At 39.5% G+C, this 19,648-nt stretch overlaps 1 protein-coding gene across 2 annotated transcripts in view; it reads left to right on the forward strand.

Moving 5' to 3' along the window:
- RAB32 (RAB32, member RAS oncogene family) overlaps nt 1-19,648 on the forward strand; it is a 32,745-nt gene that overhangs the window by 612 nt on the left and 12,485 nt on the right. Inside the window, exon 1 of one of the 2 annotated variants that reach the window (XM_072409286.1) lies at nt 9,869-10,272. The exons of the other annotated variant lie outside the window; for it this stretch is intronic. Coding sequence (XP_072265387.1) covers nt 10,029-10,272 — 244 coding nt within the window. The 5' untranslated portion in view covers nt 9,869-10,028. Of the gene's footprint in view, nt 1-9,868; nt 10,273-19,648 lie in introns of those variants that run through there. 2 annotated transcript variants of the gene reach the window in all.

Genomic DNA, 19,648 nt, shown 5'->3' on the forward strand with positions numbered 1-19,648 from the left:
TATTACATTTCAACAGATTTATGTCCAGTCTTTAACATTACAGCACCACGTTTCCCACATTTATTCACATTTATGTCTAAAATGTGGAAAAAACATATTTTTGAAAGTCAGGGATTTTGATTCCACCTTTTTTTAATGTTCACAGTCCCATACAAGAACTAGGAATATGTATGTGATAAATATGTGATGCTTGAACTAATTACTAAAATAGTGGCTGCTTAACTCCCAAAACCATTTCCCAATAATGGGAAGCCATTAAAATTTGGATGCATGAATTGACTTGCAATTAATAGTTTGTTCATGGTAACCTAAAACAAAGCAGAATCTCTTCACTATTTTACATTCTGCTTACACTGTTGACCACGTGGCAGGTGTTTTGGCTTTTTATTTAGGTACATGTAAACTCAAGTTATATGAAATGTCGTGTCATAAAGTGCAATGTATAATAAATATGGTTTGATTTATGAAAACTTTTTTATTCTTGTAGCACATCAGAACTGCTGATCTCTTGCAGCTTCTGTGTAGTATGTTCCTGCATTTGGGTATGCACTTCTGCAGCTCCTGCACATCATTTTCCAGGGAGGGTAGATTAGTTGGGAGACTGAGCTGATGCTGCATTTTCCTTTTTCTATCTGTTTTTTTATTTTATTGCTCTAATATGTAACACGTAACAATTTTTACAAATCTTTCAGTATTTCATTTGTACAGTAAATAACATGCTTTGTAACAAAAATGTTAATATAAACTAGACAATAAAATTGTTTTTATCTACATCTATACCATTGTATTAAAACTTAAACTGGTCAAAAAGAAATGAAAAAAAATATTATTTTTTCATTTTGTTACATATTTAAGTCTTTAGAGTACAAGAAAATAAAATGTTTGTATGCAATGGACCTGATTTATTAAAGCTCTCCAAGGCTGGAGATGATACACTTTTCTCAGTAAAACTGGGTGATTCAGCAAGCTTGGAATGGATTTCTTCAAAGTCATTTGCTATTTGCTAGTAAATATTTTGAATCCTGGACCCAATCCATTCCAGGTTTGTTGGATCACCCAGCTTCACTGATTAAAGTGTATGCTTTTCAGCCTTAATAAATCAGGCCCAATGTTACCAAAAAAAGCATTGTTTGTTCTGAAAGAACATAAAGGGCCCTATTTATGAAACAGGAAATCTGACATTCAGTCAAACATTCCTTTGTGGGAATCTTTCAGGTCCAATGGCAGTAATTGATTCCCACAAAGGAGTGTTTGATGGAATGTCAGATTATCTGTTTTAAGAAAAATCATCAATGAGTGATACATTTTTGATGAATTTATAGGTACATGAGTTAAATGTAAAAGTTGCCATTGTGCTGTGATTCATAGGACGTACTAAGCATTTCTAGCACCTAGCATTTCTGTCAATGCACACTGTTCACATATTGATGACAAAGGTATGTCATATGCTATAGCCATGGCTAAGAATAGTTTGCCTTTCTTAGAAGTGTGCCTGGTTACAGTGGTGATATGAAGTAGACTCATTTTATACCCAGTATTCTTTTTCGGCATCTATTTATTGGTAATCTTTTATGCATTGCATTCCATTAGAACATTATTCTTGTTCATGCGCTATAGGTTTATGTATACAGGATTATTTAATATTGATCTGGTTCTTGTACATGCAATATCATTTTTTAACTTCTACATACATTGGTGTCACCCTATTGGATCTGCCAAATGGCATTGAGCCCAAAATTATGCAGGCACCATCAGACAGGAGGTCAATCAGTTAAAGCTCAAGGATTCACTAACAATCACTGGAGGATCATTAGGATTCCACAGAACGATGGATAAAAATGGCTGCATTAAATAATGGATTAAGCGGCCAAAGCTGCAGATTGATCTGCTTGCTCTTTTGGTGTAAAGACAACTTTTTTCTGTCAAAATCACAAAACGTCATTTTATAATACCTAACATAAGTGTGCCTGTTCCAGAATGAAACAAACAATGCTAAAGCAGTACTTTAGGATAAGTATATAAAGGAGAAGAGTACAGAGGTTAGGACAGTATATGCAGAAAAGAAGTGCAGGGGGTGCAATGGCAGACAGGATACACAGAATGTTAGAATACAGGTGGTTAATGAGATGTAAAAAATGTAACACTTATGCAAATCACTGTATTTTCACTGAATTGAAACTGAGGCGATAAAATGTTATACTTTGAATGGCAGAGTTTAATAGGCTTAGTTTCAACGCAATAGGAATCAAATGTGCATGTAGTAAAATTAAAATTTTAATTTAATTTTTTAAAAGTAAAATTTTCTGCATCTCACTGACTATTTCTTTTGCAGAGTGTTGTCTGTATGGCAGCATATAATTCAGTGTGGAGTTTGGAGGAAGAGTATTACAATTTTGTTTTTAAATAAAATCATAGATATATGGGCACTAACGTTTACACATAAACAAAACTTGCAAAATTGTGCAAAGTGTTTGGGGTGTTACTTACAAGCTTCAGTGATACAAATAACTTTTATAACTTTTTGATACAAATATCTATTTATATACCCATACCTGTGAGGCTTATTGGTATGGGGTATAAAAAAAAGATAACAATGTTCAGAATGGAGTGGCCAATTTGGACCATTCGTCCAGCTTATGTGAGACCCTTACTTAAATTTTTGAAATGGGATATCCTGGTCAGCAACCTTCATTCTGTTTGGGATTCTCTAAGGCACTAAGCTAGGCTGGGATCCATAACTAGTTTAGGAGTTCCTTTGGGTATAAAGTTTGAGAAAGACTGCTCCAATGTATTTTTTAGGGTGGTTTGTCAAGGTTACGTTGCTGCACCTCACAGGATACAATATAGATCTCAGGCAACCTTCAGAAAATTATTTACTCATCTCAGCACTTGAAAGCACAGAGAAAAAGTAGAGTGCTCATATAGCAGTGGCTTGCATATGAGCACTCCACTTTTTCTCTGTCATTTCCAGTGCTGAGATTCATTCATTCACTTTGTCCCAATGACCAATACAGAAAGTGATTGGAAATGCAACATTTTACAGTTGTAGATCATTCATTACAGAATAAAGAACAGAAAGAGAGGGGAATTTTCCAATGCAAACATTTTGTTCCAGTAACATCTGTCTATAAAAGGAATTTCCCTCACTATTCCTTTTTTCTTCCCTAGGCATCTTCAAAACAAAAAGTAAAAAAGGATCCCAACAATAGCAAAAAGAGAGGGGTTTAAACCTGTTTACGGTAAAATCTACATAGTTTAGTCTTCACAGGGATGGTTTAGTTTCACAACACCCTTGTGAATATAGATGTTGTCCCAATAACCCAAATGGCCAATTGTACACAATCCCCAGCATATGCCAGCAGAAAACAGCTTAGGGTAAGGGAACAGAAAACATCCCATTATGAAAACAAATAAGCAGAAGATGGGCAAATGTGCTGCCATAGATAGTCTTATCCATCAGTCACCATTAACGTCGCCTAGGTCCTGCAGTATATCAAGCTGCTGGTGGGCACCTGGATGGAGATCATCTGCAAAGCAGTGAATTTCTCCTCCAAATTCTGCAGCATGTAGGGCTTTGGGTACCTTGTAGATAGACTTATTGATGGAATGGTCGGTGTGCAGCACAAGCAGAGAGTGTCCAGACTGGTGGGAAAACCTTAATGCAAGAGTCATTGGAGGAATGTGAACTTACTGGGTATTCGCAAATCTCAAGTCCGCCCAACAAGTTGCACTACCCAGTGACACAAAATCTCAGAAATATAACAAATTTATTTCAGGGGGTGTGAGTACTCTCTAAATGCAGGCATCTAATCCTAGGCCCCCCTAGGACCACGATAAGCCTAAAGAATTTTAAGCAGAATTGCAATTTTTAGCAGCTCAGTGTTGCACAGAAAATTAAGCAAGCATTAGGCAAATAGGTGGAAAAGTATATCTGCATTTTAATTGGTTTTCTGGTTCATGCTACCATTCATATAATTGATATCCTGCAATAAATTTCACAGACAGCGAACTGAACTACACACTGGAGGGTACACTAGCTTATAAAAAATTAAAGCCTGGTCATCTAACTTTGGAAGACAGGAGTTGTAAATCTGTGAGCAAGCAGATAGAAATCTATTTATTTTAGTTCTGTAAAACATATTTCCTGTATGCTCTTTAGGGACTCATACAGTGGTGCCAGATGGATAGATAAAGAAGAAGATAAAACAAGATAAACATGCTATCACCAAGAATTCTACTTTATTGTATCCTGTGAGGTCCAGCAACATAACCTTGACAAATCCCCCCAAAAATACATTGGAGCAGTCTTTCTCAAACTTTATACCCAAAGGAACTCTTAAACTAGTTTTAGATCTCAGGCAACCTTCACAAATTTATTTACTCATACAGCTCAAGTTTTGAGATCAATAGATTATTGATATTTTTAAATGAATAGAGTTTAGTTATTAATTTTAAAATTAAATGATTAGTGTCCAGGAAAAAAATGTACTAACCCATACATTGGGGTCAATGTTGAAGTAATCCCATAAACTAGCTTTCAATGTAGATAGGAAATCAATCATGAGAACCAAAGAAATACGATTCATTGGGAAAAAAATCAAATCATAACGCAGGCTTCATTTATAAAGCAGAAGCTCATCAGTTCATTTACAGTTGGCAAAATGGCATCTAGAAAGTATATACACTTTGCTGTTGTCACATACGGCTCTGCTGTTGTCAATCTAGTATTTTATTATTATTATTAATATTAATAATAATAAACAGGATTTATATAGCGCCAACATATTACGCAACGCTGTACAATAAATAGGGGTTGCAAATGACAGACGAATACAGCCAGTGACACAGGAGGAGCGGACCCTGCCCTGAAGAGCTTACAATCTAGAAGGTAGGGGAGGTATCATACAATAGGAGGAGAGATATGTAGGGGTAGGACGTAGTGACGGTTTTAAAAGACAGAAGAAGATGGGTAGGCAAGTTTAAAAATTGGGTTTTGAGAGCTCTTTTAAATGAGCAGAAAGTAGGAGCAATCTAAATAGGACGAGGAAGACCATTCCAGAGAGTTGAGGAGGCTCTAGAAAAGTCTTGTAGCCATGCGTGTGATGAGGTTATGAGTGAGGAAGTCAGTAGTAGGTCATTGGAAGAGCAAAGAGATTACATTTTCCCACTTTTTTTTTACTGGGACGGGTTCCCAACATTGTCCATGCCTACCCATTTTCTTGGTAGTATTATGTTCAGGGGCTTTGCAATTAACTCAAAAATGATTGATGGGCAGCTGTTATACTTTTTAATTGTTATTCATTAGGAACATGTCCCTTGAGGTTTCCCTAATACTTTCAGCAAATTTGGGGGCAATAGTAATGTGCAAGGTCTTTGCAGATTACTGAAATAGTACCTGTCCCCACATGTCCCTCTGACCACTGTAGGAAATATGGTGACAATACCATGTTCAGGGGCTTTAAAATTGTAATAATAATTTTGTAGCAAATATCTCCTTTTTAATAATGCCTGTTCAAAGCACCCAGTTAGCAAATATACATTACATTTTGATGCAATAAATACTTAGGACCAGTCAGTCCAAATGGATGTGTGAATTTACTAAATAATAAAATAATGAAAAAAGAATTTATAAATGCTGGAATGCCCTTAGCCTGGCAACCAGGTCACTTTAAAAGCCACATGACAAATTTAAATTATTTTCAGTACCAGCTTATATTTCCTAGTGAGTCCACTTTTATCAATTTACAATTCAATACATATGTATCACCCTTAAAGAACCTCTTGTTTATCAATACCTCTTTATCCACTCTCACACAGATCAAGACTTCTTTTGAATTTACAAAACTCATGAAAAGAGTTTAGGATTACAATTTGGAATTTTTCCATTTAATATTGACATGTACTGGTACATTATGTAAATTATCACTAAGTACTACTGCCTAACATTTAACAAGCACTGATCAGTTTTTATCTTGACATCTAATATGTAGCATTGAAGATATTTCTTCATATGTCAAGCTGCAGATGCCCTTAAGGGATAATTGTACTTTTACAATATAGTGGGTCTTTTGTTTCATCCATTGGCAAGTCTCTTTAGATCTAAAAATAGCCTCTCCAAAAAAAAACTTTTCAATAGGAAATTAAATAAATTGGATATTTAAATTGATAAAACTATTGTCCTGCTGGGATTACTTAGCCTTGGTACCTCTCCATAACTGGTAAGTAAAAGAGAAGCAGCAGCACCATAAATTTCATCTCTAATCCTTCTTATCTACCTATTGGCATGCTAATCATCAGCAAACCTAATTGGGACCTAATTCTGAGATTTACACAGTCCTGGTGTGAATGATTTCTTAGCGCCAAAAAATGTTTTTCAAATAGAAGTCTGATTCTTTGCTATGTGGTGGGTCACCTCTATGGGCTGCAAGTTAGTGTATTTTTAATGGCAACCCTAATTTCCTAAAAACAACTAATGTAAAAAAAAAGTGCCAATTTCACTGTGCATGCATGAGATTGGCACTTATTTTACACATTTTTGAGGTGACTTCAGCAAAAGAACCAGAAGAAGAGAAAGAAGATGTGTGTCCAGTCCATAATAAGAGGGATTGGTGGCTTTCCACCTATAAAGGTAAGCGTTATTTTTTTCTGTAAGAGTTCCGCTTTTCAGAACTAAACTCAGTTTGTTTACTTCCCATAAAGTATTGTGTGTCTATTTTTAGGAAAGAAAATGTTTACCTTTAAATGAAAAAAAAATTGGGCCCCATCTTGTTCCTCCTAGGTGTCGGTGCCACAGAACTTGATGAGCCCTGAGTGGTGGTTGCTTGGATTTGAGCACCCTTCTTGTCACCTCCCACAGTCTGGAGTTACAAGGTGTGGATTGTTCCTGCGCCTAACAATCATCAACTAATACAAATTATATTAACTGTATTCATTAATCATTGGGTCTGATTGGTTTGGGAGGGAATGCTCCTTGCTGTGTGACCCATTGTGTCACTCCGAAGAAGATACGCCAACAGCAAAGGTAGCAGTATGGGAGAAAAGGTGTAAAGTAGACTTTACAACAGTAGAGTACAACTGTGTATTTTCTAATACATAAATGTTACATACATAAATCCATAAATATATTATGGAAACATTAATTACTGTGCTATACCTAGACAGAGGGTGCAGATCAGCAAAGATAACTGAAAGGGTAGAGCAAATATATATTTTGTGTATGTAGCTGATACACTGACAGTAGGGATTTCTGATAACAGATATGACATATACCCCATTATTACAGAGGGTAATAATATAATACTGGACTATACACAAACACAGATAAAAGATATCACATATACCCCATTAATACTGAGGGAAATAATATAATACTGCACACACACAGACCCAGCAGTCAGTGTGTTCTGGAAGGGATGCAGGCACCCACCCTGGCTGAGCACATGTTCTCATCTCTGCCCCTGTACTTCCTGCATTTCCTTATATCCTGGTGGGGTTTCTAAGGCCACTATCAGGGACAGGAAACATTTCAACAACTTTATTTGCAATTTACAAAGTTACAACTCAGCAAGCAGATAGAAAAACGCAGTCCCCTACACTATCTATAATGATTTTATTGCAGTCTGTGTCCTCGATAGGAAAAATAATATGTCTACTTGTCATCCTAATGACCACTCATACCAGTACTGAAATTAAGGGAAAATCCAAAATGTCCAAAAAGTACAGCTGTTCCAGTGAGAAGGGATTTTTCAAAGTTTTGATTTCATTTCCTGTTGTGTCTACAGATATAGAAAGTGATGGGAAATCCCCTTCCTCATGTGACACAAACAGAACAAAAATGTTTATTGGATGAAAGATTTAGTCCAAAATAACACTTTTTTAATTTCATTTTTTACAGAATAGGTACACACAAGAAACAACAAAATACAACAGTAGATTGCAAGCTCTTTATGCAGGGTCCTCTCCTCCTGTATCACTGTCTGTATCAGTCATTTGCTACCTCTTTTTAATGTACAGCGCTGCATAATATGTTGGCGCTATATAAATACTGTTTAATATTGTTATAATAATAATAACAACAGTAGTACAGGTAATAGATTAAACAAAACATGTAAGATCTGGCATTATATAGAATATCATATAAAAAGAGGGCAAAAAGAGAAAGTATAGAAAACTTCAGTGTATGACTGCGAGATCATTATCTAGTAAAAGGTAGGCCTACCATGCACTTTGAACAAATGTAGGATGCCATATGCAGGTATCCCATTTACAAGGATGTGGGGATATCATGTAAAGGAATGCAGGGATGCCATATGCAGGTATCCCATTTACAAGGATGCTGGGATGCCATATGCAGGTTTCCCATTTACAAGGATACAGGGATGCCATATGCAGGTATCACATTTACAAGGATACAGGGATGCCATATGCAGGTATCACATTTACAAGGATGCAGGGATGGCATATGCAGGTATCCCATTTACAAGGATGTGGGGATACCATGTAAAGGAATGTGGGGATGCCATATGCAGGTATCCCATTTACAAGAATGTGGAGATGCCATGTAAAGGAATGCGGGGATGCCATATGCAGGTATCCCATTTACAAGAATGTGGAGATGCCATGTAAAGGAATGCGGGGATGCCATATGCAGGTATCCCATTTACAAGGATTCGGGGATGCAATATGCAGGTATCACATTTACAAGGATGTGGAGATGCCATGTAAAGGAATGCAGGGATGCCACATGCAGGTATCCCATTTACAAGGATTTGGGGATGCCATGTAAAGGGATGCAGGGACACTATATGTAGTGATCCCATCTACAAGGATGCGGGGATGCCATATGCAGGTATCCTATTTACAAGAATGTGGGGATGCCAAATGCAGGTATCTCATTTACAAAGATGTGGAGATGCCATGTTTAGGAATGCAGGGATGCCATATGCAGGTATCCCATTTACAAGGATTCTGGCATGCCATGTAAAGGGATGCAGGGACACCATATGTAGTGATCCTATCTACAAAGACACGAGGATGCCATATGCAGGTATCCCATTTACAAGGATGTGGAGATACCATGTAAAGGAATGCAGGGATGCCATATGCAGGTATCCCATTCACAAGGATTCGGGGATGCCATGTAAAAGGATGCAGGGACACTATATGTAGTGATCCCATCTACAAGGATGCGGGGATGCCATATGCAGGTATCCCATTTACAAGGATTCTGTGATGCCATGTAAAGGGATGCAGGGACACCATATGTAGTGATCTTATCTACAAGGACGCGAGGATGCCATATGCAGGTATCCCATTTACAAGGATGCGGAGATCCCATCAGCAGGGATATGGAGATGCCATACAGAGGGCTTCCATCTACAGGAATGCCATACGGAGGGCTCCCATCTACAGGGATGCGGCGATGCCATACGGAGGGCTCCCATCTACAGTAATGCGGGGATACCATGTAATAGGATGCATGAATGACATGTGTGGGATGCCATCAGCAGGGATGCGGGGATGCTATATGAAAGGCTCTTATCTACAGGTATGCCGGGATGCCATATGGAGGGCTCCCATCTACAGGGATGCTATGTAATAGGATGCATGGATGACATATGTAGGATCCCATCTACAGGGATGTGGGGATGCCATGTAATAGGATGAATGGATGCCATACGGAGGGCTCCCATCTACAGGGATGCGGGGATGCTATGTAATAGGATGCATAGATGCCATATGTAGGATCCCATCTACAGGGATGCGGGGATGCCATCTTTCATAACCCACCACTCCCTATACAGCTCGAGGCAGCGAGCAACTTCCTGTCCTGTGACTTGCTGTCAGGTGGTTGGTTCGCGGACTGGCTGGGCGGGGCCACAAGCAGGGAAACATTTGGAGAAAGTGGCGTTACTTTGTGTGTTCCCGGGCATGTTGTTGTGTATAGTGGGCACGGAGCCGTCAATGTTGTGGTATAGGCGGTAGGCGGCACAGGCTCTCCTTGTATCCGGACACAGAATAGACGAGCCATGGCTGGGGAGTCGGCGGCCGGTGAGCTCGGGGTGCCCGCGGGGGTCCCTGAGCGCCGGGAATATCTCTTCAAAGTGCTGGTGATTGGAGAGCTGGGGGTGGGGAAGACCAGCATCATCAAACGGTACGTGCACCAGCTCTTCTCCCAGCACTACAGAGCCACCATAGGGGTGGACTTCGCCCTCAAAGTTATCAACTGGGACGGGAAGACTCTGGTCAGACTGCAGCTGTGGGACATCGCAGGTAAGTGTATGTGCAGGATACCTACCTGTGCACAGAGTATAATAAGAATATATCATGGCTTTACATAATACCTATTACAAATATTCCTTCACTGCCAAAGCAACCCAGGTGCATCAGGGTGCCAATGGCATGGCTGGATACCAACACACAGTACCACAAAGCTATAGGGGGAACAAGCCTTGTAGGAGTTCTTTAGGACTTATTTACTGCATAAAAATTGCTATCACAAACTAAAAGCTGCATGGCAAAGTGGGTTGGCATTTTGGATGGCAATGGTGTGACGAGGCCTTTATGTTGGACCAATCACCCAGTATTACATTTTGGGTGATGGGACTACTCGCCACCTTACATTTTTCAACTTTTTTTGCTAATATTTTTATAAAAGTAATGCATCTTCCCCCTACTTCCAGTGTTCTTGCCACAGCAATCAGGTAATCCTTCGTCCTGATGATGCAGTACCGGATCTTGCGCACGATCTGGTGCATCTGCCATTGTTCTATGTACAGTCCCGCAGCCCATGTGATGTGGGTGTGCCAGGAGGCTGCAGGATTGTACACAGGGTTCTGGTGGACCCGCCTGATACTGTTCTGTACATGTGTGAGATTGGGTGCTGCATGATCAGTGGGAAATCCACAAATGTAAATAAACCAGTGACTGATTTCATGCACACACAGAACGGGATTGGGTTATTATTATTATTAAACAGGATTTTTATAGCGCTAACATATTACGCAGCGCTGTACATTAAATAGGGTTCTTCTGCAATAGTCCATTGTGCAATCCCACAGTCTCTGTGAATTGGTGAGATAGATATCCAAAAAAACTGCATCTTTCTCGACACATCAAGAACACTGGAAGAAGATTTATTACATTGGTATCAATTATAGTAGTAAAATAACTATTTAACACAAGGGATCAAGCAGTCCTATCACTAAAATGACATTTTGGGTGAGCGGTCCGCTTTAGGTTTACAGAACTATCTTACATTACACATCTCAGTGTGGACTGTACCTGGAAGCTGTATTTCTATGTTATCTGCTTACCAATGGATGAGAAGTTTGCACTTATCAAATCTTTTATTTTTTAACTATAGACCTGTAAAGGTATTTTGCCTTCATGTGAAGACAACTTTTTCTTTTAAAAAGTTTCTTATGATTTATAAAGCCCACATCACAATCTCTACATAATCTATAGTAGATTTACCAAAATGATGGTATAAAAGCACCCACCTGAAATATACAAGTAATCTCTATCTAATCAGGTGCGAGTCATCAGAAGATCTAAAGAAGATTGTACAGTCAAATTGTAATGTGATTGGTGAGCTTGGATCTCATCATTTGCAGGATATACTATTATGGTTTGTGAAAGTGTCCCTCTTACTATAAATAATGTTGAATTCCTGATGTGAGGACTCCAATTTTCTCAGATGGAATCCCCCATGCTGTATATAGGAACTTTGAGTTGGAGAGTGGTATGGGCTTAGTATGTATAGGATCTTTTCAGGGTTTAGAGTGCAAAGAAGGTAAGGTAAACCTTTCTCTGCTTCCACAGAGCCCCCAATCCCCCTGGAGCTTTCCTCGATTGGGTCTTGCGGCGTCCTGTAATCTGCCTTTTTCTTGGCAAAAGAAGCACTGGATGCCATCATCATCATGATCATCCTTCTTCTCTGATCTTCTGGCTTCATCACCTGATCTCACACTGTACACGTGTGATTGTGTGGCGTAGCCTGCTGCAAAGAAGTGAGATCAGCTTTTTTTTCTCATTGCAGGAAAATGCCCAACGTCAGACATGCACAGAAAGAGTACCCAGGAGCCTTTGGGATAGGTGACGTGGGTATGCCAGGAGGCTCTGTGCTCCCATCCAGTGTTTATCGCTGCAGTGGTAAACACGGAAGGGAAGAGGCTTTCCCCTTTTTCCACCCCAACCCTACTTTCTATCTATACACAATATAATTCCTGTTCAGTCTACTAAGGGGCTCCACTAGAGAGGATTATTTTCCATTCCCATGGTCATCAGACTTCCCAACTACCTCTGGTAGTAGTATTGATGACTGGTCTTTGAAAGTTGCATCCCTTCCTTGGTCATGTTTCCTGCATTGTATCAGTATTTCAGTATTAAAGCGGAACTACACCCTGCGGTACTTGCCTGTCTGCGCTCCCCTGTTGGGTGCAGCCATCTTTCTTTTTCTGAAAGGGGAGTGGGAGTTTATCCATTCTCCCTACACACGGGGGAAGCCGGGAATGTCCAGTTTTCCCATCAAGCAAAGCTCATCCCAGCCTTTTCAAATATTCCTGTCGGGATCAGGCAGGTAAGACGTGTTATTGTAGAGGGGACATCGCCTGCCTATTTCTGCAATAACCACTATCCTGAATCGCTAAGGTTCAAAGTAACCTTAGTAGGGTGCCTTTTTTTGTGGGATCATGGTGTGGATAGGCATTATATTCTAGATATGTGATGGGAGGACATGTAGATTAAATTTTTAAAACTGACCCAGAATTCAGTTTTTGAAATATTTGACAATCTGTGACCTAATTGCGCTGCCGCCTATAATCTTATGTGAACCAGTACCAGAGATACAATGACCCATGCCAACCAATCTGTTATAGAAATTAGGCTGCTTTTTGGTTGTTTGCTATGGGATAGTCCTGTCACTAGTTACTACACAATATGTTGAGGATGAACGTATTTCCCTCTTGAAGGAACAGAGACTCCTTGCTATAAATGTAGTTTTTACAGACGCATGTGTGAGAACAATCAAAGGTGGGTATTGTTCTGCTTTATTCAAAAAAACATGATGGTGTTTACACAAGGTAAAGTTGGAGGGACAGAAGTGATACGTGACTTTTCAGAAATCCTGAGTGAAATAATTTATGACCCTGATATCCTGGGAATCTTTTTAGGCTACCCCAGATGAACCAGTTCCCTCTGATCTTCATTAACACTTTGGACACATCAAAGGGACTCAAGATACAGGATGTACAGGATGTTCAAACCCCCCCACAATGCAGATTTCTTGATAGATCCCTGATAGATACTTCTGTTAAGGTGTAAATTGGGCAGAGTGAGAAAAGTCTTTGAACATCCGATAGAACAATGGTCAATTGGTCACAAGCTCCAAAGATCCCCTGGGGCAATGTGTGTACATGTAATAGTCCTTTTGTTGGTATGAGGCAAAAGCCTTGTGTATAATGTATTTATGATTTTATATAAGAAGAAATAATAAAAGTCCACATCAAATACTCTGTTTTCTTTGGTGTTTTGCCATTGGGTGGCCTAGTGAATGTACAGAAGTAATATTATCTAAGCTTCCATCTACATTCTTGGCCTTAGAAGTGCCATGATTGCCCTGATAGTATATGACACACTGGAAATGCACCACAGCATAAAAGCTAGAAGAAAGAGTTTGTCAAACATGTCTACTGTTTTATTTTACCACAGACCCCATTGGAGTTAGTTGATGCTATTCCCTATTTTGTCCAGCCTGTTTTGGGTTATAAATAAAGTTGGCCTGTCATAATGGTGGGCCAGCAGCAACTTGGCTCTCTATATGGCACATGTTGTGCAAATAGCTGAGTACTATTATGCTTGTCATTTCTACATATTTTGTTTTTTTATCTGAAAGGCAGTGGGCAGGTCCGGGTGCAACCGTGTGTTGATTTGTACTATGTAAATCAGCAGTGAAAATACTTACATTCCTCCTGCAATTTTTTTTCTCTTCGCATTCTAGTGCAGACAGGCACAGCCTTCTTGAGGATTATGCTGCTGCAATGGTGTTTCCTTCACTAACTGACTCAACAAGTAATTGTGAAACTTTGTAGGGACACCAAGAGAAAACTGTCCTTATTGGGGGTTTGAGTAACTGGCTGCTAGTGATGCTTGGCCCGACTAAAATCCTATGAGAACCCGGGGAGATCTGATTAAATATCATTCATGTACACCTTGCTAAAGTTATGCTGGAAAAAATCAGTTCAATTAGTAATTTTTATGAGGCCATTTGCAAATAATAAAAAAGCCCAGGCATGAGAGTCATCACCCTCCTCGTGAAAAATTAAGTGACATGAGCTCTTCTGGCACTCACAAGTACTCATTAAGGGCTTGTTGGTAACTCGTTCCTTGCCTAGAAGTCTCCCAATCATTTAAAACGGAGATCAGATCTGACGTTACTTGCAGTTTTTACCTGGTGTATGCTTTCCATTGTTTCTTATTTTATTTGTGATGGCCTATAAAGTGTACACCCGTATGAAATTACTTATTCTATCTGCTTAGCTGCCATGATCCAAAGTATCCAAAACTTTACCTTCCTAAATGCATACTTACACTAAAGCTGCGTACACACTGCCAATTTTTGTCGTTGGAAAGGATCTTTCACGATCCTTTCCAACGACAAGGGAGTGCACGATGCATGAACGGTACTGTACATACAGCACCGTTCATGCTCTATGGAGAGGGGAGGGGGAGAGCGACGGAGCGGCACCCTGCTGCGCCTCTCCCCTTCACTTTCATTACGATCGGCTGTCGTCCATCGTCCGTGGATCCGGCAGGTCGGTCGTCCGGACGATGGACGACACCGACTGTACACACGGCAGATTTTCGCCCGATAATTGGCCGATGCCGATTATCGGGCGATAAAAATCTGACGTGTGTACGTAGCTTTACTGGTCATAGCCTTCCACCATGTTTGCAAACCGTTGACTGCCCCTGTTGCCTCCTAGTCGTCTGTGGCTTGCAAGCCTGGGCATGCTTAAGAGATGACTCATAGACATCCTTATTTATATTAATATGACCTCTCTACATTTCAGTCCTCAATTTGGGCTTAAGAAGAGAGTATCCATGATAACTGATAGCTGTTACAGAGTCCTATATGGATTAGTTGTTGGTAAACAAGTTGAGCATACAAAAAAGTTATTTTAGGGTTTAGAAAGGATGCTCCTTTTTTGGGGAGCATATAGCACTCCAAATTGCCAGACCCTTCTACGGGTGTCAAATCTTCCTGTCCCTGATGCTGGCTTCAGTTATGGTCCATTCAAAAGCCAGTGAGTTGCATGCCCTTCAAAATTTTTGAAGATCAAAATCAAAGTTTTCCTAACTGCTGCCAGTAGAAAGATTGTCTTCACAGCCATTGAAGGGTGTGTCAGATTGGCACACAGAAACATTGACACTCGCAGATGTACAGGAGGAGAAGATTAAGGCATCTGCACCTCTTTTATTTGTACTGCATCACACTGACTGTACAAAAAAAGATAGCAGGTTTATGTAATACCTTCATTTTGACTTGCATAGGGTGATCTATCTAACATGCTTTAATGTACCACCATGGCCAAACCATATTTTGCCATCACAGCACACCATATATGTTGACGTCTATGAGTTTGGGTGCATTGTTGGTTTTATTGGCATGTAGAGCCAATTATAAATGAGCCGAAAAGCCCTCTAAAACGCATATGCGACTTGCATAGGTGTCAATCCAGCCTGTGGTTTATTCAAGACATTTTTGCAGCATTATTTATATTTGTTGGGGTGCACTGTCAGAAATAACACAAATGCCATTTTTGGTGCATTTGACAGCACTTCCAATGAATAGATGGTCATAAAAACAATGCAGGTGGATGTGTGACCTAACACTCTGCCATGGTTTGAATATATCCTGCATTCCTCATTATATTGGTCGTACCATGTCTAAATCAATAACGGGCTGTATGTAATAGAAGTTTGCCTGCCAACTCCATAGAGGAATGCCCTTTGCTGTGTAAATGAATCAGATTTTTAAGGGGCTGTTTGTGAGAAGCTTTTTTGGCACACTTGTATACTACTTCCTAAAATGACTAAATGTGTTACATATTTGTATGCAGTTATTTGTAAGAGCTGTAACAGATCATACATGAATGAGAAAGATCTGGCTACATTACACCAAGGAATGTGACTCCTCGGATGACATGCATGTGATTTTTGAGCTAAATGACTCTGTGTGGGGTGTGGTGAAGTCACATCTTTTTACTCTAAACCGCTTTACTGAAGCTTGCAGAACGGCAACTTTAGGGCTTAAATCGTACTAACATTTTGGATAATGATTTGTCGAACACAAAGGCTTGTATAAGAGTCTGTTGAGAAATTTCATAACCATAAAACAGGAATTTCCCTTTTGCAGCCTCTGTCTGTCTTAACTCATTTTTGGTTTGTTCTGTATGTTTACAGAAAACTTTGGCTCCCATAGTTTACAACACACTTGGTTTTGTTTGACTTTATGAGAACCAGTCATGATGGGGTAAAATAAAATAATTGGGCAATAAAAGTTGTGTTGTTAATGGAGCATTCCATCTTTTAACATACATAATAATTTTGCCCAGTTCCACTTTTTCCAGGTTTTCTTTTTGGAAATGCTAGTTACCCGGCTGTCAAGCTGATCATGTGGTTTAATCTTTCCTGTATCGCTAACCTGTAAATATTATAGTATAGTTATAGTCTATAGTCTCCTGGAATTTGGGGGTCCAAATCAAGACTCCTGGAATGACTGACTGGGTTCCAAAATAGGTGATATAATGATAGTGTACACGGGAGAATACGAAAGTCAGACATCAATCTGAACAAGATGCATTCTAATTCTAATAGGGTGGTAAAGTGATTTTTATAGTCTCTACCAGAGGAGATTTCCTAGCCTAGCAAATCATAGTCCAGTCCATTAAAATGTCTTCTCAGCAACAGAATGTCCATAATGATCTACTGGTGGTGAAATTGTTTGCATGACTTCTTATCATGGTGTCCTTTTATTTTTTGGTCAGCACATAGTTTCATGGTGTCTTCCCCAGGGGGCTGTTTGGTTTGCTTTGGCTTATCCATAAACGTCTTTAAAAGTCTAGCATGCAAAAAGGCTTAACTTACATTCCTAGTTTGTAAACGGGCAGCACGGTGGCTCAGTGATTAGCACTCTGGCCTTTGTAGTGCTCGGTCCCACATTGGAATCTCGGCCAGGACACTATCTGCATGGAGTTTGCAGGTTCTCCCTGTGTTTGCGTAGGTTTCCTTTGGGTACTCCAGTTTCTTTCCACAATCCAAAGACATGCAGTTAGGTTAATTGGCTTCCTCCTCACAATTGACCTTATACTGTATTAAAGACCTATGACTATGGTAGGGAGCTCCTTTGAGGGACATTTAGTGACATGACTATGGACTTTGTACAGTGCTGCGTAATATGTTAGTGCTATATAAATACTGTAAAATAATACTAATTGTTTTCACATTTTACTCTACAACCTCAAGCACCTGTGTTGAAGCCAGAGACACCCAGACAATTAGCAATTTCTGGGACATCATCTGTGGCAGCCTATGTTTCCTCTAAGTACACATCCCAGAGATGGCTGCATAAACCTGGCTTACTTTCAATAACCTCAGTTTTGTCTGGATGCTTGCGTTGTAATTTCAGAAATCCCCATGATGTGCAGCCTTTGTGTCATTTTGTATTCTGCTGCCTGTAGAGTCTTGTAATTTTTTTTAACCAGGTGAAAATAAGGGAGAAAAATAATAAAAAATGGAAATGATTGCAGCTGCCTCATTTAAGTACTGACAAGTTGCAATATATTGTTAAATTTTTGATTGCCCTCAATTGTACAAGTGCCAGATTGGATGATATGGAAGATCATAAAAACTGGCAGACGTACAGCAGGCTCTATGGCTCCTTGGTGCACCTTTTCCTTTAGACCACATTCACATCCTGTGTCAAACTGTGCTGCTGTGGAATTTATTTTAAATGGTGCCCCAAGATACCCGTCATTCTAACACACCACAACGCACAGATGTGAATCAAAAAAGACATAATAAAAAGGGTCAGGTTAGTTCTAATCTGCTTTGACAGTCAATTCATTAACCATGTTGTAATATAATACACCAGTGTGAATTCAGTTTGTGAATAGGTGTGGTTCTCTTTATCTGGCAGTAATGCAATGAGTTGGCCTGACATAAACATACAGTGAAAGGAAAACTTTTTGTGGGTGGAACAACTTTCGACTCTGAGTTTGTTAGGAGCTGGTGGCAACCCTGACATGCAAGGCCACAATTTAATGATTCTGATGATGGATTCTGTTGAATTTATAGCCTGCAATAGTGTTTAGGTGTCAAGCACATCTTAAAGAGATTTATGTTTTCCAAAAAATGTAAGATAACTTCTCTGCTTATAGCATATTCCCTGCAGTAGAAATCTGTGTTATAGTATGCATGTCTTTCCATTTCGTGTTGTCTGTCATAGTTTCTATCATAATAAACATAGACGTCCAGTGACCCCAAGTAAGACAACGGTTTGTGTTGCAATGATTAACTTGGGTAATATTTACTTCCTAATTTAAAAGTTACGACTTTGAAACGTAAAGAACTATTGTAGGGTTCTGCAAATAAGCTTGGGTCCAATATAACTTGTTTGAAGTGAAAATACTTTTTGTTAACAGGGAATGAACACAAACTCAAGCTGGCTGTGATTTCAAATCTGTGGCTGCATTGTTTCCTGTATGAAGGTGGGGGCTAGTTTGCTTTGATAACGTGTGCAGTATAATCAACATGATTGCCTAATAGTCCTACCAGATAGTTATATTTAAGGTGATCAGGGTTATGGGCATCAAAGCTTACTTCTGCCTTAAGCAGCAGGATCAGCTTCTGAAGCCTCTTAGATTCCTATGCAAGTATGAACTTTGGAAATAAAAAACCTGCAGGAGGCTCAGCAGTTCCATCACATGACATTGTTCCGTCCTAGCTGATGGCTGCACCGGCAGGCCTACTTGTGGGAGATTACCTATACACAAAGCTACCGGTACAAATACTCCAGAGGGAGATCTGGGGGCATGGCACCTTAGAGTAGCCACCATGTGTGTTTTATGCAGTGGCCCTATATTAATTTTTAACCTTCCAGGGAGGAAATAAGAAGTGTTTTGTGATTATGTGAGAGGCATTCATAATATACTTTTTTAAATCATTTCATAAGGCACAGATTGGTCTGCTCCTGAACTTTTAAATTGGGACTTGTTGGAGGATTTGATGCGTTCATGTGTCCGAATTTTATTGAGAGATAAATGGAAAGTAGGATAGGGATTTGGCAATAGGTTCATGCTGTATTAGGGATACAGATAGTTCCCGGGTTACATATGAGATGGGGACTGTAGGTTTGTTCTTAAGTTGAGTTTGTATGTAAGTCGGAACTGGTACATTATTTTAATAAATGCAATTAGGACAGATGTTTGTCTCAACATATTAGGCAGCGTTGTGTCAGTTACAGTATAAAATCCTCACTGGAAGGTTGTTCATCATAAACAAACCCAAAGCCTAGACATTCATTAACTACTGGAGCAACTGGAGAGTTTGTATTGGTCATTAAAGAGTTACAAGATGTGGCAGAAGA

Source organism: Pyxicephalus adspersus, chromosome 4, assembly GCF_032062135.1.
Source record: "Pyxicephalus adspersus chromosome 4, UCB_Pads_2.0, whole genome shotgun sequence".
Lineage (NCBI taxonomy): Eukaryota > Metazoa > Chordata > Amphibia > Anura > Pyxicephalidae > Pyxicephalus > Pyxicephalus adspersus.